The sequence below is a fragment of the Melozone crissalis genome, unplaced genomic scaffold, assembly GCF_028551555.1.
Source record: "Melozone crissalis strain CALT ecotype California unplaced genomic scaffold, PUWL_Pcris_2 ptg000079l_1, whole genome shotgun sequence".
Classification (NCBI taxonomy): domain Eukaryota; kingdom Metazoa; phylum Chordata; class Aves; order Passeriformes; family Passerellidae; genus Melozone; species Melozone crissalis.
The window spans coordinates 3632232-3654643 of NW_026535856.1; the positions used below are offsets into that span (position 1 = coordinate 3632232).

The 22412-nt window shown below is 46.0% G+C and overlaps 2 gene segments (V, D, J or C); one reads left to right on the top strand and one right to left on the bottom strand.

The window, feature by feature from the left end:
* Positions 1-5754: 5754 nt before the first annotated feature.
* Positions 5755-6447, top strand: LOC128946219 (Ig heavy chain V region 6.96-like; the record flags this gene model as incomplete). The annotated part of the segment is given in 2 exon segments: positions 5755-6050; positions 6330-6447. Coding segments are annotated over 2 exon segments (414 nt in total), but the record flags the coding sequence as incomplete, so codon positions are not given.
* Positions 6444-22412, bottom strand: part of LOC128946220 (Ig heavy chain V region 914-like) — a 36199-nt gene continuing 20230 nt past the window's right edge. Inside the window, 1 exon segment of the V gene segment in view lies at positions 6444-6484. Coding sequence covers positions 6444-6484 — 41 coding nt within the window.

A 22412-nucleotide genomic window follows, 5' to 3' on the forward strand; every position in this document is an offset into this window, starting at 1 on the left:
CCAGGGCTCCGGGCGGCCGTGACCCTGCTGGAGTGTGGGGGGACCTCCAGCCCCCCGGGGTTCCCTGCACCTCCTCTGCCGAGGGTCTGTGTTCAGTTTCGGGAGCTACGACATGAAGTGGGTACGCCAGAGACACGGGCAGGGAGTGGAGTGGCTCGCAGGGATCAACACTGGTGGCAGCGCCTACTACGCGGATTCGGTCAAGGGCCGGTTCAGGATCTCCAGGGACAACGGGCAGAGCTCGGTGAGGCTGACCATGAACAACCTCAAAGACGAGGATTCCGGATCATATTTCTGCGGGAAATCTGCCTATACCAATTGGGCTACTGGTGCTGGTGTGGATGGTTTTGGTCCGGACCCTGTGGCCGTGTCCCGACCGGCTCCCAAATCCAAGACCCTTCCCTAAAACCCAAACCCTTTTGCCCATTCCTGACTCTGTCCCAACCCTAGAGCGGTTCTTCCCCAAATTCTCCATACCTTGCAAGAAAGTTCACCCAAGTCTTAACCTTGGCTTTAAATCTCCACTTTAAATTCAAAGTTTGGGGCACAAAGAGGAGATTTTGGGTCAGGAGTTGTGGTTTGGGGTCAGCGGGGGAGAATTAGGTCTGAGGCAGAGCAAGGTTGGGATCAATGGTCAAGTGCTGGGTGTGGGCTGGGGGTTTGGGGGAAGAGTCTGGGGAATGGGGACAGGGGGGGACACGGGGATGGAGGGCACAGTCAAATCTATAAACAACACCAGCAGGATCATACCAAACATTAACAGATTGGCACAGAAATAGGTGGCAGAATCCTCGTCCTTGAGGTTGTTCATGGTCAGCGTCACCGAGCTCTGCCCGTTGTCCCTGGAGATCCTGAACCGGCCCTTGACTGAGGGTGCATAGCCAGTGCTGGAACCATCGCTCTTAATCCCCCGAGCCACTCCGTCACCTGCCCGGCTCTCTGGCGGACCCACTGCATCCCAAAATTCCCAAAACCGAACCCGGACCCTCGGCAGAGGAGGCGCAGGGACCGCCCGGGGGACTGGAGGTGCCCCCCGCACTCCAGCAGGGTCACGGCATCTGACTCCATTATGCAGAATGCTGAGCAATTGCTCTATTAAATCTCTACTATATTACATTAATATTATATTTTATTACATTAATACAATATTTTATCTCATTATTTCTATATTACATCTCATTAATTAAATATTATATCTCATCAATACTATATTATATCTCATTATTTCTATATTATATCCCAATAATACTATATTTCATCTCAATAATGCTATATAATATCTCATTAATTCTATATTTATCTCATTAATACTATATTACATCTCATTAATGCTATATAATATCTCATTGATTCTATATATTATCTCATTAATACTATATTGCATTTATACTAAAGAGATACTAAAAAATTCCTTACAAAAGACCCCAAAATATCCTGAAGAAACCCCGCGAGTGTATGACAGAGCCAGGTCACAGCCTGGAGCCCATTGGCCAAGGAAACAAAACAATCTGCAGCAGAACCCAAATGATGAATCCCTGGAGGGGAATAATCCCCCTGGCACATTCCACACGCACAGAAACATCAGGAGCAGCGAGGAGAGATGGGAATTGTTTCATCTTCTTCTTCTCTCTGTGCTGCTTGGGGAAAAAAAATGTGTGAGAAAGGGAGAGGGAGACAGAGAGAGAGAGAGGGAGAGAGAGGGAGAGAGAGGATGGTGTCTGACTCTGTGCAGGGAACGAGAATGGCACAGCCAGGCCCCGTGCCCATCTCCCCTTTGTCCCGCAGGGCTCCGGGAGGCTGTGACCCTTCTGGGGTCCGGGGGATCCTCCAGCCCCGTGGGGGGTCCCTGCGCCTCCTCTGCCGAGGCTCCGGGTTCAGTTTTGGGAGTTTTGGAATGAGCTGGGTCCGCCAGAGACCCGGGCAGGGGCTGGAGTGGGTCGCGAGTATCCACAGCAGTGGCAGCGCCTACTACGCGCCATTGGTCAAGGGCCGGTTCACGATCTCCAGGGACAACGGGCAGAGCTCGATGAGGCTGACCATGAACAACCTCAAGGACGAGGATTCCGGATCCTATTTCTGTGGCAGAAGTGTTGTTGGTACTGCTGGTTGGGGTGCTGCTGAAGGTATTGGTCACTCTCATGTTTAGGTTGCATTTGGCTGTGTTCCTTTTCCCCGGTCCCCCACCCAAGCCTGGACCCCATTCCTGTCCCCATGTCCCAGTCTTGGAGTGGTTCTGCCCAAAATCCGCTCTCTGCACATTACCACAAAGTGGACTAAAACCTTTACCCTTGGCTTGAAGTATCCATTTTATAACAAGGTTTTGGGGCACAAAGTGGAGATTTGGGGTCAGGAGTTGTGGTTTGGGGTCAGCGGGTGAGACTTGGGGATGAGGCAGAGCAAGATTGGGATCGATGGTCAAGGGCTGGGTGTGGGCTGGGAGTCTGGGGGAAGGGTCTGGGCAACGGGGACAGGGGGGGACACGGAGATGGTGACACAACCATCATCATCACTCTTATTAGCAACACCACCACCAGCACCAGTATCAGCAGATTTTCCGCAAAAATAGACGGCGGAATCCTCGTCCTTGAGGTTGTTCATGGTCAGCGTCACCGAGCTCTGCCCGTTGTCTCTGGAGATCCTGAATCGGCCCTTGACCGATGGCACGTAGCCAGTGGTGCCACCACTGCTGTACATCCCTGCGACGAATTCCAGCCCCATCCCGGGTCTCTGGCAGATCCTGTACATTCCATAACTCCCAAAACTGAACCCGGACCCTCGGCACAGCACCGTCAGGGACCCTCCGGGGGGCTGGAGGTCCCCCCCGCACTCCAGAAGGGTCACGGCCGCCCGGAGCCCTGCCGGACAAAGGGGATGAGAAACCTAAATGGCTGTGCAGTCAAAGCGGGTGTGGTCTGCTGGAAAATGGGATGTGACTCACCTGGGAAGAGGATGATGAACTCCAAGGGTCCCAGTTTGGGGCCAAGAGTCAGGATTTGGGTCAAGAGTTGAGCTTTGGCCGCATACCCATCTCCCCTTTTTCCCGCAGGGCTCTGGGCGGCCGTGACCCTGCTGGAGTGCGGGGGGGACCTCCAGCCCCCTGGGGGGGTCCCTGACGTTGCTGTGCCGAGGGTCCGGGTTCAATTTTGGGAGTTTTGGAATGTTCTGGATCCGCCAGAGATCCGGGCAGGGGCTGGAGTGGCTCGCCGGGATCTACAGCAATGGTGCTTACACCGAGTACGCGCCATCGGTAAAGGGCCGGTTCACGATCTCCAGGGACAAAGGGCAGAGCTCGGTGAAGCTGACCATGAACAACCTCAAGGACGAGGATTCCAGATCCTATTTCTGTGCCAGGGCTGCTGATGGTTATGGTGCTGCTGCTAATGGTGACGATGGCCCTGATGGTCTCAAGGTCCTGCCTTACATCCCACTCCCATCATTTTATACTCATAATTCTGATTTTCATCCCAAACCTCACGCATTGAACCAGTCCTTGACCCTTTGTCCCAAATCTCCCCCATTTGCCCCAATGGTCAGCACTGACCCCAAACCCTCACCTGCTCCTGCCCCAAAACTCAACCACTGGCCCCAAACCTTCACCCCTGAGCTCCAGGTCAGGCCTTACTCTCTGAGTTCCCATTTCTGCCTGTGCCAGCTCAGCCAATTAGGGCCCTGGGAGCTGGGGTAGATTTAGTTTAAATGGGCCAAATTATGGGGAAGGTCGACACTTGAGGCAGAATGGGTGGAGTTTGGCGGAAAACAGTCAAGATTTGAGGAGTAGGGCTGGGATTTGGGAGAAGAATATCAGGAGATTGGGGACATTTGCTGCCCACCATGGGGGTGGTGCCACTGGTGTCGTCATCAATAAAAGCATAATCAGCTCCCCAATACTTGTGACGTCTGGCACAGAAATAGGATCCAGAATCCTCGTCCTTGAGATTGTTTATGGTCAGCATCACCGAGCTCTTCCCGTTGTCCCTGGAGATCGTGAACTGGCCCTTAACCGATGGATTGTAGATGGTGTAGCCTCCATTGTCGGTGATGTGGGCAAGAAACTCCAGCCCCTGCCGGGGTCTCTGGCGCACCCAGAGCATGTCGTGATTGGCCAGAGTGAACCCAGAGCCGATGCAGAGCAACGTCAGGGACCCCCAGGGGGCTGGAGGTCCCTCCCGCACTCCAGCAGGGTCACGGCCGCCCGGAGTCCTGCGGGACAAAGGGGAGATGATGGAAATCAAAACTCTGATTGGTCAAGGGCCCCCAAGTGGGTGTGGCCAGCCAGACAAAGGAGTAGAATCCTCCTGGGGGGAGGGTGATAAACTCCAAGAGTCCCAGTTTTGGGCCAAGATTCAGGATTTGGGTCAAGGGTTGAGCTTTGGCCTCATCCCCATCTCCCCTTGGTCCCACAGGGCTCCGGGCGGCCATGAGCCTGCTGGAGTCCGGTGGGGACCTCCAGCCCCCCGGGTTGTCCCTGCGCCTCCTCTGCCGAGGGTCCGGGTTCGTTTTCGGCAGTTTTGGAATGGGCTGGGTCCGCCAGAGACCCGGGAAGGGGCTGGAGTTTGTATCGATAGTCACCAGTGATGGCGCCACTCCCAGATACCCGCTGTCGTTCAAGGGCTCTGTCACGATCTCCAGGGACAATGGGCAGAGCTCGGTGACGCTGACCATGAACAACCTCAATGGGGAGGATTCCGGATCGTATTTCTGCGCCAGGGGTGCTGATGGTTATGGTGCTGGTTGGGGTGCTGCAAATATTTTTTATGGTTTTCTCCCTGTCCCCGTGCCGCAACACTTCCCTCCACTCCTGACCCTTTGTCCCAACCTTGCCTTGCTCTGGCCCCAAATCTCAGCTCCTGGCCCCAAATCACAGCCGGTTTCACCCTGAGCTCAGTCTCGGCCTTTAAATCCCACATTGCCCTACACTGGACCTGTTCTGGGCCAGAACTTCAGTGGTGGATCTGAGTCACAGACACAGACCAAATCTGGCCCATTTTCCCCAAATCTCGACCATTTGCACCCAGGTTTGGGGACCTTGGTTGAGCGTTGGAGCCAAGAGCTGAGGTTTGGGGCCAAGAGCAGAGATTTGGAGCAGAGCCAGCTCAGAGCTGGGACAGGGAGACAGGAATGGGGTCAGGGGCTGGGGATTGGGGAAGGGTCCGGGGAATGGGGACAGGTGGGGACACAGGGATGGGGATGAGGTGAACACCATCCACACCAGCAGCAGCACCCCAATTATTATAGGCAGCTTTGGCACAGAAATAGGATCCGGAATCCTCGTCCTTGAGGTTGTTCATGGTCAGCGTCACCGAGCTCTGCCCGTTTTCCCTGGACATCCTGAACCAGCCCTTGACGGATGGCGCGTAGAATGTGCTGCCACCAACACTGCTGATACTTCCAACCCATTCCAGCCCCTGCCCGGGTCTCTGGACGATCCAGTACATGACAAAACTGCCAAAATCGAACCCGGACCCTCGGCAGAGGAGGCACAGGGAGCCCCCGGGGGGGCTGGAGGTGCCCCCCGAACTCCAGCAGAGTCACGGCCGCCCGGAGCCCTGCGGGACAAAGGGGAGATGGGGATGAGGCCAAAGCTCAAACCTTGACCAAAATCCTGACTATTGGCCCAAAATTCTAACCCTTGGAGTTCATCATCCTCCTCTCACGTGCATCCCACCACTTTCTCAAGCATGCCATGCCACCTTGGGCACTCTTCACCAAATACGTTCCTCATCCCCATCTCCCCTTTCTCCCGCAGGGCTCCGGGCGGCCGTGACCCTGCTGGAGTGCGGGGGGGACCTCCAGCCCCCCGGGGGATCCCTGCGCCTCCTCTGCCGAGGGTCCGGGTTCAGTTTTGGGGATAATGGAATGTACTGGATCCGCCAGAGGCCCGGGCAGGCTTTGGAATACGTCGCAGGCATCTACTACAATAGTGCCAACACCTACTACGCGCCATCGGTCAAGGGTCGGTTCAGGATCTCCAGGGACAACGGGCAGAGCTCGGTGATGCTGACCATGAACAACCTCAAGGACGAGGATTCCGCCATTTATTTCTGCGCCAAGTGTGCTGCTAATAATTACCCTGAACATGCTGCTCGTAGTGTCGATGCCCAAGGTTTTCCCACCCCCATCCCCTTATCACCCCCTTTCCCTGTTCCCCAGACCCTTCCCCCAGACCCCCAGCCCACACCCAGCCCTTGACCATTGATCCCAACCTTGCTCTGCCTCGGCCCCAATTCTCACCCGCTGACCCCAAACCACAACTTCTGACCCCAAATCTCCACTTTGTGCCCCAGAACTTTGCTCTGCAGTTCGGCTTTTGAGGCCCAGGGTCCCAATTTGGGGACAAAGTTTGAGGATTCGGTCAGCGGCTACTGGTGCAGGGAGCACAAAGTGGGGATTTGGGGCAGATTCGGGCGATTTTTGGTGCCAACTTATTTGGGTCTGGGGCAGTACTAGTTCGCGGGTTTCGGCTCCGTGTTTGGTGGTGTTGGGACTGGGGGAGATCTCGGGCAAAGGGTCAAGAATGCGGTCAAGGGCTGAGATTTGGGGGAAGGGTCTGGGACCTGGGGGCAGGAGGGGACCCAGTCAAGGGGAAGAGGCCAAGAGCAGAGACGTCATTACCCCAACTGGCACCAGCAGCCTTGCCGCAGAAATAGGATCCGGAATCCTCGTCCTTGAGATTGTTCATGGTCAGCATCACCGAGCTCTGCCCATTGTCCCTGGAGATCGTGCACCTGCCCTGCACTGAACCCACGTACTCGGTGTAACCGCCACTGCTGATCCCCGTTAGCCACTCCAGCCCCTGCCCGGGTCTCTGGCGGATCCAGAACATTCCATAATCCCCAAAACTGAACCCGGACCCTTAGCAGAGGAGGCGCAGGGACCCCCCTGGGGGCAGGAGGTCCCCCCCGGACTCTGGAAGGGTCACGGCTGCTCCCCCATCACCAAACCTTCACCGGTTTTGCCCCAAATTCCCTTTTTTTGTCCCCAAATCTCCAACAGAGGTATCCTGAATGGTAAAGTGCCTTAAACCCTGTAATTAGCTTCAATTCACCCATTAATTACTTGGAAAGCTCTGCCTGACTTTTGCATTGCGCCATCCCCATCTCCTCTTTGTCCCGCAGGGCTCCAGGCGGCCGTGACTCTGCTGGAGTGCGGGGGGGACCTCCAGCCCCCCGGGGGGTCCCTGACGTTGCTGTGCCGATGGTCCGGGTTCAGTTTCGGCAGTTTTGGGATGGCCTGGATCCGCCAGCGACCCGGGCAGGGGCTGGAGTGGGTCGGAACCATCACTAGCAGTGGTGGCGTCACCAGGTACGCGGATTCAGTCAAGGGCCGGTTCACGATCTCCAGGGACAACGGGCAGAGCTCAGTGACGCTGACCATGAACAACCTCAAGGACGAGGATTCCGGATCCTATTTCTGTGCCGAGGACACCGATGGTCACGGTGCTTATGCTGATGCTGGTTGGGGAAGATGGAACAGCAAAGCCTTATCAATGTGATTGCCTGGCAAAAGATTTTGAGACTATGGAAACCATCAGCGAGATTGAAATGAAAGCAAGCTTTGAGATCCCTCAGTGACTGAACAACTGGAAAACAACGGTGTGGCTACCTGAAAGTGATCCCATTTTGATGGAACAACACCCTCTGCCTGCAGACAGGCCCAAGGGTCAGAGCAACTCTACAGCTTGGCAGAACGGGCCAAAGAGGAGTTTTTGGGGTTTAAAATTACTCCAAAATGGAGTTTTTAGGGTTTCCAAAGAGCAGGTCTTAGGCTTGGCAGAAGGGGCCCAAAGAGGAGTTTTTAGGGTTTAAATTGTAATAGAGTATGGTAATGAAACGATTCTTATAGGCTGTATGTAAATGCTGTAGGGTTTGTATATTGGACCAGATTGGTTAGTGAGAATTAGAATCTTCTACAGAGAAGAAGATTTATTGTATTGTGGTGGGAACCTCACTCTCTTACCCTTTTATTCTCTTAGAGTTTTATGTTCTTACACTTTTACACTCTTACCATTTTATTCACTGACTCTTTCACTCTCTTACCCTTTCTATTCTCTCACCCTTTTACTCATTTACCTTTTTTACTCTCTTACTCTCTTCCCGTCTCATCTTCTCTCCCCTCTCTTCTCTCAGCCCTGCTCCAGCTGTGCCTGGCAGCTCCCAGCAGGGCCCTGCAGTTAATCCTTCGCAATAAACCCAAAATGCCATGACCTGGCTGCAGAGATCTCTCGTGTCCGTCTGTCTGTCCCGACCGTCCTGCGCCCTGATGGTCCAACAATGCTGATCGGGGGGTGGGGCAAAGGCGGCACGTCAATAGAAGCAAAACCATAAGTACCATCAAGAGTATAAGCATATTTGGCACAGAAATAGGATCCGGAATCCTCGTCCTTGAGGTTGTTCATGGTCAGCATCAGCGAGCTCTGCCCATTATCCTTGGAGATCGTGAACCGGCCCTTGACCGAATGCGCGTAGCTCGTGCTGCCAGTGGTGCTGATATCTGCAATGAACTCCAGCGCCTGCCCGGGTCTCTGGCGGATTCAGGCCATCACAATAATCCCAAAATCGATCCCGGGCGCTCGGCAGAGGAGGTGCATGGACCCCTCAGGTGTCTGGAGGTCCCCCACGCAGTCCAGCAGGGTCACGGCCCCCCGGAGCCCTGCGGGACAAAGGCGAGATGGGGATGAGGAGCCGGACCTGGGCGTGGGCTGTGCTGGGGGTGACCAGATCCAAAAAGGGACCTGGACCCATCTGGGAGGGCCAGCAGGATCGGGAGGAGGAGAAAGTGCCGCAATTTGAGGCCAACATCAGAATCTACATGCAGGAATCAACATTTGGGTGGATTTTTTCCCTCATCCACATCTGCCCTTTCTCCCGCACGGCTCCAGGCGGCCGTGACCCTGCTGGAGTGCGGGGGGCACCTCCAGCCCCCCGGGGGTTCCCTGCGCCTCCTCTGCCGAGGGTCCGGGTTCAGTTTTGGCATCTCTGACATGCTCTGGATCCGCCAGAGACCCGGGCAGGGGCTGGAATGGGTCGCGTGGATTAGGAGCAATGGTTCCAGCGCCATCTACGCGCCGTCGGTGCATGGCCAGTTTACGATCTCCAGGGACAACGGGCAGAGTTCGGTGACGCTGACCATGAACAACCTCCAGGACGAGGATTCCGGATCCTGTTTCTGTGCCAAAGCTGCTGGTGCTGCTTGGGCTGCTGTTGCTGCTTACATTGACCATGCCGGTGGTGGCAGCGCCCTTGCCTGAGCCCCTCTTGTCCCCAGATCTCTGAACCTTTACCCAAATCTGAGCCCTTGACCCCATTCTTGACCCTTTGTCCCAGATCTCCCCATTTCCACCACCACCAACCACGGTGCCAAAACCCCCAAACTGATTCTGCCCCAAATCCCCTCTTTGTACTCCCTTCAGCAGTAGCCACTGACCGAATCCTCAACCTTTGTCCTAAAATCGGGACCCTGGGTCCCAAACCTTGACCTTCAGGGCAAAGTTTTGGGGCACAAAGAGGAGATTTGGTGTCAGGAGTTGTGGTTTGGGGTCAGCGGGTGAGAACTGGGGCCGAGGCAGAGCAAGGTTGGGATCAATGGTCAAGGGCTGGGTGTGGGCTGGGGTTTTGGGGGAAGGGTCTGCGGAACAGGGACGGGGGGGGATGAGGAGATGGGGATGGGGACACCATGGGCATCGTCACTACGAGCAGCATATTCAGGGTAATTATTAGCAGCACACTTGGCACAGAAATAAACGGCGGAATCCTCATCCTTGAGGTTGTTCATGGTCAGCGTCACCGAGCTCTGCCCGTTGTCCCTGGAGATCGTGACCCGGCCCTTGACTGATGGCACGTAGTAGGTGTTGGCGCTATTGTAGTAGATGCCTGCGACGTATTCCAAAGCCTGCCCGGGTCTCTGGCAGATCCAGCACATTCCATAATCCCCGAAACTGAACCCGGACCCTCGGCTGAGCAACGTCACGGACCCCCCGGGGGGCTGGAGGTCCCCCCCGCACTCCAGCAGGGTCACGGCCGCCCGGAGCCCTGCGGGACAAAGGGGAGATGGGGATGAGGCCAGAGCTCAACCCTTGACCCAAGTCCTGACTATCGGCCCAAAACTGGGACCCTTGGAGTTCATCATCTGTCGGATTCTCGGCTGTTTAGAAGGCCTGGAAAGGCCCGGGGTGGCCTTGGACAGCCCGCGCTTCAAAGGACGAGAAGGGACTTCAGACCTTCTCTCGCTCTTGGTGTTTATTAATTTTTTATCTAAAAGATTTTCTCTTGGCCCGACAGAGGTCTGCTCAGCAGTTAGCCATGAGCACACACTGAGAGCCCCTGGGGCGGTCACCTATCTTTATACTCGAAGTTACGTATACAATATTTATCATTTTTCCCCAATACCTTCTACCCTTATTAACCAGTGCACTTTTAGTAATAACTAATCCCAAAGTGCCACCATCACCACAGAAGATGGAGGCCAAGAAGAAGAAGAAGAAGAAGGACGGGACACGCCCCAATTCCCACATCTTACTTCTCCAGACCGCCCCCTGTACAGAAATCCTAAACCCTGTGTTTTACTCTCTAATTAACTCATCCCTTCACCATTTACTCCGGTGAGATCCTCCCATCCTCACACAGGTGTCGTCTCCCGTGCAGGATCAAAGTCCAGCCACCAGACACTTCTGGCAACATTCCAGGACCCCCGAGCCCCCCCAAGGGTGGTCTCCGTCACTCTGCACCTCAGTCCTGAGGTGCTTAAATACCACACCAGTGGTTCGTATCAGAGGTTTGTTAGGGAAGACCGCGTGGATCGATTGTGCCTCAAGTACAGACAAACCCATTCGTGGGGTTGTCCTTGCTGAGGGACCAGGTTGGATGTGGTGTGTCTCTTTTCTCAGCTGTTTTATGGCCTGGAAAGGCTCGGAGATGGCCTTGGGCAGCCCGCGCTTCAAAGGACGAGAAGAGGCTTCAGGTCTTTCTCGGGCTTCGGTATTTATTGGTTGTTTATCTAAAAGATTTTCTCTCTGCCCGACAGAGGTCCGCACAGCAAGCCGGCCACGGGCACACTGCGAGCCCCCGGGGCGGTCCCTTATCTTTATACTCAAAATTACTCAAATCCTCCCATCCTCATACAGGTGCACACTACTCTAATAAATTTATCCCTTCACCATTTATCCCCGTGAAATCCTCCCATCCTCATACAGGTGCACGCTACTCTAATGAACCTATCCCTTCACCATTTATCCCCGTGAAATCCTCCCATCCTCATACAGGTGCACACTGCCAGCCCCCGGGGCGGTCACTTATCTTTATACTCAAAATTACGTATACAATATTTACCTATTCTTTCCAATACCTTTCACCCTTATTGACCAGTAATAACCAATTATTTTATTACTTTTAGTAATAACCAATCCCAAAATTCCACCGCCACCACAGAAGATGGAGGCCAAGAAGAAGAAGAAGAAGAAGAAGAAGGAGGACAGGACACGCCCCAATTCCTCCATCTTACTTCTCCAGACCCTCCCTGTACAGAAATCCTAAACCTTGTGTTTTACACTCTAATTAACCCATCCCTTCACCATTTATCCCCGTGAAATCCTCCCGTCCTCATACAGGTGTCGTCTCCCGTGCAGGATCAAAGTCCTGTCACCAGACAATTCTTTTGCTTCTGGCAATATTCCAGGACCCCCGAGACCCCCAAGGGTTGTCTCGGTCACTCTGCACCTCAGTCCTGAGGTGCTGAAATCCCACACCAGTGGAACATAGCAAAGGTTTGTTAAGGAAGACTGTGTGGATCGATTCTGCCTCGAGTACAGACAAACCCATTCGTGGGGTTGTTTTTGCTCAGGGACCGGGTTGGACGTGGTGTGTCCCTTCTCTCGGCTGTTTTATGGCCTGGAAAGGCTCGAGGATGGCCTTGGGCAGCCCGTGCTTCAAAAGGACGAGAAGAGGCTTCAGGTCTTTCTCGGGCTTCGGTGTTTATTGGTTGTTTATCTAAAAGATGTTCTCTCTGCCCGACAGAAGTCCGCATAGCAAGCCAGCCACGGGCACACTGCGAGCTCCCGGGGCGGCCACTTATCTTTATACTCAAAATTACTCAAATCCTCCCATCCTCATACAGGTGCACACTACTCTAATTAACTTATCCGTTCACCATTTACCCCGGTGAAATCCTCCCATCCTCATACAGGTGCACACTGCCAGCCCCCGGGGCGGTCGCTTATCTTTATACTCAAAATTACGTAAACAATATTTACCTATTCTTTCCAATACCTTTCACCCTTATTGACCGGTGCACTTTTAGTAATAACCAATCCCAAAGTGCCACCAGCACCACAGTAGATGGAGGCCAAGAAGAAGAAGAAGAAGAAGGAGGACAGGACACGCCCCAATTCCTCCATCTTACTTCTCTAGACCCCCCTGTACAGAAATCCTAAACCCTGTATTTTACACTCTAATTAACTTATCCCCTTCACCATTTACCCCGGTGAAATCCTCCCGTCCTCATACAGGTGCAAACTGCCAGCCCCCGGGGTGGTCACTTATCTTAATACTCAAAATTACATATACAATATTTACCTATTCTTTCCAATACCTTTCACCCTTATTGACCAGTAATAACCAATTATTTTATTACTTTTAGTAATAACCAATCCCAATGTGCCACCGCCACCGCAGAAGATGGAGGCCAAGAAGAAGAAGAAGAAGAAGGAGGACAGGACACACCCCAATTCCTCCATCTTACTTCTCCAGACCCCCCCCCTGTACAGAAAACCTAAACCCTGTGTATTACACTCTAATTAACTCATCCCTTCACCATTTACCCCGGTGAAATCCTCCCGTCCTCATACAGGTGTCGTCTCCCGTGCAGGATCGAAGTCCAGCCACCAGACACTTCTGGCAATATTCCAGGATCCCCGAGACCCCCAAGGGTTGTCTCGGTCACTCTGCACCTCAGTCCTGAGGTGCTGAAATCCCACACCAGTGGAACATAGCAAAGGTTTGTTAAGGAAGACTGTGTGGATCGATTCTGCCTCGAGTACAGACAAACCCATTCGTGGGGTTGTTTTTGCTCAGGGACCGGGTTGGACGTGGTGTGTCTCTTTTCTCGGCTGTTTTATGGCCTGGAAAGGCTCGGAGATGGCCTTGGGCAGCCCGCGCTCCAAAGGACGAGAAGAGGCTTCAGGTCTTTCTCGGACTTCGGTATTTATTGGTTGTTTATCTAAAAGATTTTCTCTCTGCCCGATAGAGGTCCGCACAGCAAGCCGGCCACGGGCACACTGCGAGCCCCCGGGGCGGCCACTTATCTTTATACTCAAAATTACTCAAATGCTCCCATCCTCATACAGGTGCACTCTACTCTAATTAACTTATCCCTTCACCATTTATCCCCGTGAAATCCTCCCATCCTCATACAGGTGCACACTGCGAGCCCCCGGGACGGTCGCTTATCTTTATACTCAAAATTACTCAAATCCGCCCATCCTCATACAGGTGCACACTACTCTAATTAACTTATCCCTTCACCATTTACCCCGGTGAAATCCTCCCATCCTCATACAGGTGCACACTGCCAGCCCCCGGGGCGGTCACTTATCTTTATACTCAAAATTACGTAAACAATATTTACCTATTCTTTCCAATACCTTTCACCCTTATTGACCAGTAATAACCAATTTTTTCATTACTTTTAGTAATAACCAATCCCAAAGTGCCACCACCATCACAGAAGATGGAGGCCAAGAAGAAGAAGAAGAAGAAGAAGAAGGACGGGACACGCCCCAATTCCTCCATCTTACTTCTCCAGACCTCCCCCTGTACAGAAATCCTAAACCCTGTATTTTACACTCTAATTAACTCATCCCTTCACCATTTACCCCGGTGAAATCCTCCCGTCCTCACACAGGTGTCGTCTCCCGCGCAGGATCAAAGTCCAGCCACCAGACGCTTCTGGCAAAATTCCAGGACCCCCCAAGGGTGGTCTCGGTCACTCTGCACCTCAGTCCTGAGGCGCTGAAATCCCACACCAGTGGTACAAATAAGAGGTTTGTTAGGGAAGACTGTGTGGATTAATCCCGCCTCGAATACGGACAAACCCATTCGTGGGGTTGTTTTTCTCAGCAAACCGGGTTGCACGTGGGGGATAATGCAAAAAGATGGAAAAACACAAACCCCACAATTGTGGGGTGAGAATGATTTGCAAATATCACCGTTCGTTGGGTGTTGCTGCCACTATCTGTACATTAAACCATACACACATGAGATAGAGGGAAATGTGTAAGGGGGATTTGAGGGGGGTTTCGGGCATTTTGGGGGAAATTTGCGGGGTTTGGGGGATTTGGGGCATTTTGGAGAATTGCGGGGGGAGGTTTTGGGGCAATTTGGTGATTTTGGGGGGGATTTTAGCGAATTTCGGGGGGGGATTTGGGATAGTTCGGGGGGAATTCTGGGGGGGATTTTGGGGAAATTTGGGGGAATTTGGTGATTTTGGGGGGGATTTTGGGGGGGATTTGGGATTTTTCGGGGGGGATTTTGGGGGGAAATTTGGGGGAATTTGGTGATTTTGGGGGAGATTTTAGCAAATTTTGGGGGGGGAATTGGGATTTTTTGTGGGGGATTTTGGGGGGAAATTTGGGGGAATTTGGTGATTTTGCGGGGGATTTTAGCGAATTTTGGGGGGGGGAATTGGGATTTTTCGGGGGGAATTTTGGGGAAATTTGGGGGAATTTGGTGATTTTGGGGGGGATTTTAGCGAATTTTGGGGAGGGATTTGGGATTTTTCGGGGGGAATTTTGGGGGGGATTTTGGGGAAATTTGGGGGAATTTTGTGATTTTGGGGGCATTTTGGGGGGGGATTTGGGATTTTTTGTGGGGAATTTTGGGGGGATTTTGGGGAAATTTGGGGGAATTTGGTGATTTTGGGGGGGATTTTAGCGAATTTTGGGGGGGATTTGGGATTTTTCCCAATTTTTTAGGGGGGAAATTTGGGATATTGGGGGGATTTTTGAATTTTGGGGGCATTTGGGAGGGGGTTTTGGGGGGCGTTTGGGGTTTTTCTGGAGCGTTTTGGCATTTATGGGGGGGATTTTGGGATTTTTAGGGGGTCCCAGGAGGGTTTGGGGGTGCCTTGAGGGGGAATTTCGGGGGATTTGGGGCAGATTTGGGGTCCCGAGCAGTTGTTCGGTGATTTTGGGGGATTGTTTTGGGCGGGCCCCAGAAGATTTTGGGGAGATTTGGGGATTTTGAGGGGGTCCCAGGAGGATTTTGGGTGGATTTTGTGGTTTCTGAGTGGGATTCTGGGGGGTCCTGAAAGGGATTTTGGGATTTTGGGGTCATGGAAGGGATTTTGGGGCGGTTTTGGGGTCTCTGAGGGAATTTTTGGGGGCATTTTGGGGCGATTTGGGGTCTCTGAGGAGATTTTGGGGCAAACTTGGGTGTTCTGAGTGGGATTTTTGGGGTCTTGAAAGGAATTTTTTGTTATTTGAGGTTTCTGGGGGGATTTTGGAGTCCTGGAAGTGATTTGGGGAATTTTTTTGGGTGGTCTCTGAGGGGATTTTGGGGCGATTTGGGGGCTCTGAAGGGATTTTAGGGGATTTCGGATTTCTGAGGGGATTTTGAAGCTCTGAGAGCATTTTGGGCGAATTTTGGGGTTTCTGAAGTGATTTTTAAGGGGAATTTGGGACTCTGAGGGCATTTTTGGGCTCCTGGAAGAGATTTTGGGGCGATTTTGTGAGTTCTGAGGGGATTTTAAGGGTCCTAAAAGGGATTTTGGGGCGATTTTCGGGGGGTTTGGGGGCGCCCTCAGTGAATTGGCGGCCGTGTCTCGGGGATCCCTGCCTCTGATTGGTTCCCCGGGGCGCCTCCGGACCAATGAGAAGCCGTCGCTGGGCAGATTTTCCCTTCCAAGGGCTCTCTTCCCGCGCACGGTGCTGATTGGTCGCCGCCTTTTTCTCTCGACCAATCAGCGGCCGCTGGTGAGGAGGAGGCGAGAAACTGCGGATTTGGGTTTATTTTAATTAATTTTTAAATTATAATTAATTGATTTGGGATTTTATCGCTATTTTGATTCCTTTTTTTGGCGTTTGGTTTGTTTAGTTTAATTGGAATAAATTGCAGTTTTATTTCGTTTAACTGGGGTTTGTTTAGTGTAATTACATTAATTTCAAGTAAGACAAATTTTAATTTTTCTAATTATTTATTTCAATAATATCAATTTATAATTTTTCCAATCAAAGTATTATTTCAATTAATGAAAGCCTATTAATAGGTTTTATTCGTTTAAAAAAATAACAGTTTATTAATTTTATGAATAAACAATTATAAATTTTCTCAATCAATAAAAACCTATAAATGTATTATATTGTTTCAAATTAATATAAAGTTATAAATATTTGAATTAAAAATTTACTTCAAATACTAAAGCCAATTAATTTATTGCATTAATTTCCATTAATATAAGTTGATACATTTTATAAATAAAAACTATAAAATTTTAAATTAATAAAGATATAAAATTTTTTTCTATTTATTCCGATTATCATAAATTAATAAATTCTACCAATATAAATTTGTATTTTTATTTATTAAAAACCTAAAAACTGTTATAAATTAATTTCTATCAATATCCATTTTCTAATAATTCAATTTCCTATAAATTTATTTTTCATGTTTTATATTAATAAATCATTGATAAGATTAAAATTTAATTAAAAAATAAAATCTAATTAACTTAAATTAAATTAAATTAAATTAAATTCCTCTTCTTGTATTTTATCAAATTTTGGGATTGAATTCCTGGATTTTCATCCGTTCCTTGAATTAATTTTATTTTATTTTATTCAATTTATTTCAATTAATCTCCTTTATTTGTTTTTCATTCCTCTGCTTTAATGGATTTTTATTTCTCTTTTCCCCCCGTTTCCTCCCTAATTTGCATCAATTTCCTGCCTCTGTTTTTGCCGTTTTCTATTTTTATAAAATTATTTTCATTCCCTTTTTTCAATTCTTAATCTTGCCCTTTCTTTAAGATTTAATTCAATTTTTTATTTTAAAAATATAAATTATTAATTCCACTTATTTCCTATAATATTTCTTTTATTTCATTTTTATTTCATTGATTTTTTCTGATTACTTTATTTGCTTCCATTTATTTTTAATCGTATTTTATTTTAATCTATTTTATTTTACTTTATTCTATTTTATTTTATTTGTATTATTTTATTTTATTTTAATTTATTATTCTATTTTATTTTATTTCATTTTATTTTATTGTTTTATTTTATTTTATTTTATTTTTATTTTTATTCCTCTTTTAGTTTATTTTAATTTTTATTTTATTCTATTTTATTCTATTTTATTCTATTTTATTTATTTTAATTTCATTTCAATTTAATTCTAGATTCAATTTTCGTTTCTTTGAAATTCAAAATTTTTAAATTTAAATTAATGATTTAATTTTAATTTTCATTCAAATTCATTTTAATTTTAATATTTTCAAAATCCATTCATAGAAATAAGAATAAAGAATTCGCCGTAATGAATAAAAACAAATAAAAATAAAATAAATTTTTTGTGATTAATAAAAATAATAAAAATAAATCCTAATAAATTCCATTGAATCAAAATGCAAATCATGATAAACGAATAGATTTTAATTAAATAAAGTAAAATAAAATAAAAACAACATTAATTTTATTGAATTATTTTATTTTATTTCACTGAATTTTCTATTTAATTTTGAATTTTTTTCTATTTTCCATTTATTTGATTACAATTCTTTTATTCCCTTTAATTCCATTTTCTTTCATTGATCCCCAAAGGTAAAAAACGAAAATAACGAAGAAAACCCAGAAGAAAATGGAATTCTTGATTTTTTATTGAAATAATATTAATTAATAGCGATTAATAAAAGGTCATTGACTTTAATGGATATTAATAAATATTAGCAAGGAAGGAACCTGGCAAAATATTAAAATAATAAATAAAAACAATAAAAATAAAAGCAATAAAAATAAAATAAAATAAAATAAAATAAAATAAAATAAAATAAAATATTCTATTGTTTTAGTATTATTATCAAAAATATATAAATCAAAAATATTGTCATTCATAAACCTCAAATAAACAAAGTTAACAAATAAATGATGAAAGTAATTAATTAAAAATATTAATTTAAAAATAAAAATAAAATAAAAAATATTCTATTGTTTTAGTATTATACTATTAATATTAATATTTTCATTAATAAACCTCCAATAAACAAAGTTAACAAATTAATGATAGAAGTAATTAATTAAAAATAGAATTAAAAAAATAAAATAAAATATAAAATAAAATAAAATAAATTTACTTTCAATTTAAATTCATTAAAATTTAAAATAATTTTATTTACTTAGACTTTGTTAAATAAAAAAGAAATAAAACAAAATGAATCTTCAAATAAATTAAATTAAACTAAAATAACCTCAATAAAAATAAAATAAAATAAAATAGAAATAATCTAAATTAAACTAAAATTAATTAAATTAAGTTAAATTAAACTAAATTAATTTAAAATCGTAATTACATTAAAAAATTCACCTGGAAACCAATAATAACAGAAAATCACAAAAATCGGAATTAAAAGTTCCAAAATTGGCAAGAATTAAAATTCAATAAAAATAAAAATTAAAAGTAAAATTAAAATTAAACTTTACAAGAAATTAAATAAAAATATACTTACCAATAAAATTTACGATATAATTGAATTCAAGCTGAAAATAAACATATAAATTTTAAAATAAAATTAAAGTTATCAATAAACATATAATTTTAAATTAAAGTGAAATAAATCAAAATAAAAAATAAATTAAAAATAAAAAAGAAATGAAAATAAAATTAAAGTTTAAGTTAAAGTTAAAATAAAATTAAACAAGATAAAAGTAAACATATAAATAAAAAAGGAACTTAAAGGTAAAATTCAGGCTGAAATTACATTTAGAAATTAAGAAAAATTGAAAACACAATAAAAAAATAAAATGAAAATAATGCTAATAGGAAAAAGAAAATTAACTTAAAATATATTTAAAAATAAAATTATAATTGAAAATAGAATAAAAAATTAATATTAAGAGAAAAAAGAAAATTAAAATTTATATTAAAAATATAAAATAAATTCAAAGTTAATTATAGTAAAAAATAAAATTCAAAATAAAATAATCATTAAAATAAAATCAAAATTTAATTGAAAAAGAAAAAGAAAATTAAAAGAAAAATAAACTTAATATGAAATTAAAAAATGAAATTATACTTTCAATTGTAATTAAAATTTAAATCAGTTCAAATTAGTTTAAAATGAAAATCCAAAATAAAAATTAGAAATAGAAATAATATTATATTGAAATTAAAGTTTAAACTAAATTTCAAAATGAAAAAACTAAAAAATTAAGTTAGAAAAGAGAAATAAAATAAAAATAAAATTAAATCAAACTTAAATGAGAATAAAAAAAAGAAAAAGAAAAGAAAAAGAAAAAGAAAATAAAATAAAAATAAAATTAAATGAAACTAAATTAGGAATAAAAAAAGAAAAATGAAATAAAATAATAAAATAAAATAAAATAAAATAATTAAATTAAACTAAAAGAAGAATAAAAAGAAAAATAAAACGAAATAAAATAAAATAATAAAATAAAATAATAAAATAAAATAAAATTAAAAAAAAATAAAATACAATAAAATTAAATTAAATAAAATTAAATAAAATTGAATTAAAATGCCCCAAACAGCCCTGAGCTCTCCCGGCTCTGGCTCCGAGGCCTCCCCGGGTTTTTCTCTCTGTTCCGGCCCCGGCGCCACCCTCAGGGATCTGCAAAGGCCCCGAAAAGCCCCAAAAGGCCCAAATTGGCCCCAGTTTGCCCCAATTGGCCCCAAATTGGCCCCAAATTGGCGCCGGTTTCACTTTCGGGGCTCGGCTGCAGCTGCAGCTGCTGCACCTGCTGGGGGCCCCAAATCCTCAGTCTGTATCCCAAATCCTCGTTCTTCACCCCAAATCTTCGTTCTTCACCCCAAATCCTCGTTCTTCACCCCAAATCCTCACTCTTCACCCCAAATCCTCACTCTTCACCCCAAATCTCAGCTCTTCACCCCAAATCCTCACTCTTCACCCCAAATCCTCACTCTGCACCCCAAATCCTCACTCTTCACCTCAAAGCCTCGTTCTTCCCCCCAAATCCTCGTTCTTCACCCCAAATCCTCAGTCTGCACCCCAAATCCTCATTCTTCACCCCAAAGCCTTGTTCTTCACCCCAAATCCTCATTCTTCACGCCAAATCCTCGTTCTTCACCCTAAATCTCAGCTCTTGGTCCCAAATCTTCGTTCTGGGCCCCAAATCTCAGCTCTTAGCCCCAAATCTTCTTTCTTGGCCCCAAATCTAAACCTTAGACCCCAAATCTCAACTCCTGGCCCCAAATCTTCATTCTTGGCCCCAAATCTTTGTTCTTGGCCCCAAATCCCCACTCCTGGTGCCAAATCTCAGCTCCTGGACCCAAACCTTCACTCGTAGCCCCAAATCTCAGCCTTTGGCCCCAAATCTTCATTCTTGGCCCCAAATCTTTGTTCTTAGCCCCAAATCTTCGTTCTTGGCCCCAAATCCTTGTTCTTAGCCCCAAATCTTCGTTCTTGGTCCCAAATTTTTGTTCTCTGCCCCAAATCTCCACTTCTGACCCCAAATCTCCACTCCCGGCCCCAAATCTCCATTCTTGGCCCCAAATCTTCGTTCTGGGCCCCAAATCTTGCCTCTTGGCCCCAAGTCTTCAATCTCGGCCGCAAATCTTCACTTCTGGCCCCAAATCCTCATTCTTGGCCCCAAATCTTCATTCTTGGCCCCAAATCCTTGTTCTTAGCCCCAAATCTTCGTTCTTGGTCCAAATCTTCATTCTTGGCCCCAAATCTTAACCTTAGACCCCAAATCTAAACTCCTGGCCCCAAATCTTCAATCTCGACCCCAAATCTTGGTTCTTGGCCCCAAATCTCAACCTTTTGCCCCAAATCTGAGCTCCTGGCGCCAAACCTCAGCTCTTGGCTCCAAGGCTCAACCAAGGTCCCCAAACCTGGGTGCAAATGGTCGAGATTTGGGGAAAAACGGGCCAGATTTGGGTCCGTGGAGTTCAGCAATGGGGTCAAGGGCAGGAGGGAAGGACCTGGGGAACAGGGATGGGGACGGGACCAAAATTAGATCCAGCAGGATGAGCCTCCAAACCCCAACCATCATGGGCGATTTTGGCACAGCAATAGGATCCGGAATCATCGTCCTTGAGGTTGTTCATGGTCAGCGTCACCGAGCTCTCCCCGTTGTCCCTGGAGATCGTGAACCGGCCCTTGACCGACGGCGTGTATTGTCGGAGGAAGGAGACCCAGATACCAATTGGTTCATCCAAGTCCAATTTATTGATCGAATACGGCGGGTTAAATATGGTTCTTAATAAGCTTCATACATATTGCAAAAGTTGAGCTCAGGATTGGTTAGTTACATATCAGCAACTACACCTACTTTTACATTCTTGTGCTTATTCTTCTGTTACATTCTGCAGATATTCAGGACTAATCTCACCTCCCTTTCCTCATGTTGCAGCAAGGCCATCCGGTATTCTTGCCTGTCAGCAGTCACTGAATCAGAGACTGCTGACCTCCCTTTCAAGCTTAACCAGCGGCATTAAGTCAGTATGGCCTTTCTCAGCTAACCAACTCTTAATAAAATCCTCCACATTTCCCCCGCTTTCTTCTTGAGCAAGGAGATTTGTTTGCCAGGTTTTTGCTATCATACGGCTAACCATGTTTTGAATACAAGTAAAAATACAAGGCAAAAGAAGCAAAAACATTAAGATCACACCCAGTAAGCCGATAGCATATGTCACAATGTTCCTTAGCCATGGTCCAAGCCCTAAGCCTTTAAGCCATTCGTCAATTCCTAAACCTTCTTCTTCTTTGAGATTGTGAAGTCCCTGTTGTAGTTCTTTTATCTTAGTATGAATGGACACCGAATGATCAGACAAATTCATACAACACATTCCCTCAAATTCTTCACATCCATGCCCTTGTGCTAAGAGCAAAAAATCTACAGCAGCTCTATTTTGTAAAACAGCATGGTTAACACTTTGCACATCTGCAGTCATCATGTCCAGAATTTGGGATGTCTGGTTCAGCTCATTTCTTGTCCAGCACCCTAATTGTTTTGCTAAATTCATAGCCTTATTGGCAGATCCTCCTGGTAAGATAGTTGAAACTACTACTTGTCTGAATGTACCCCAAAACTTTGGATCTCCAATCTGGCTGCAATCCAAGTCATGTATACTACGCCTTTTCCTGTTTGATGTTTGACTGAGCTGCATTAGCAAGGATACATTAGGGTGAAACAAGGACAATTTTCCCAAATAACAGGGTCCACCCTG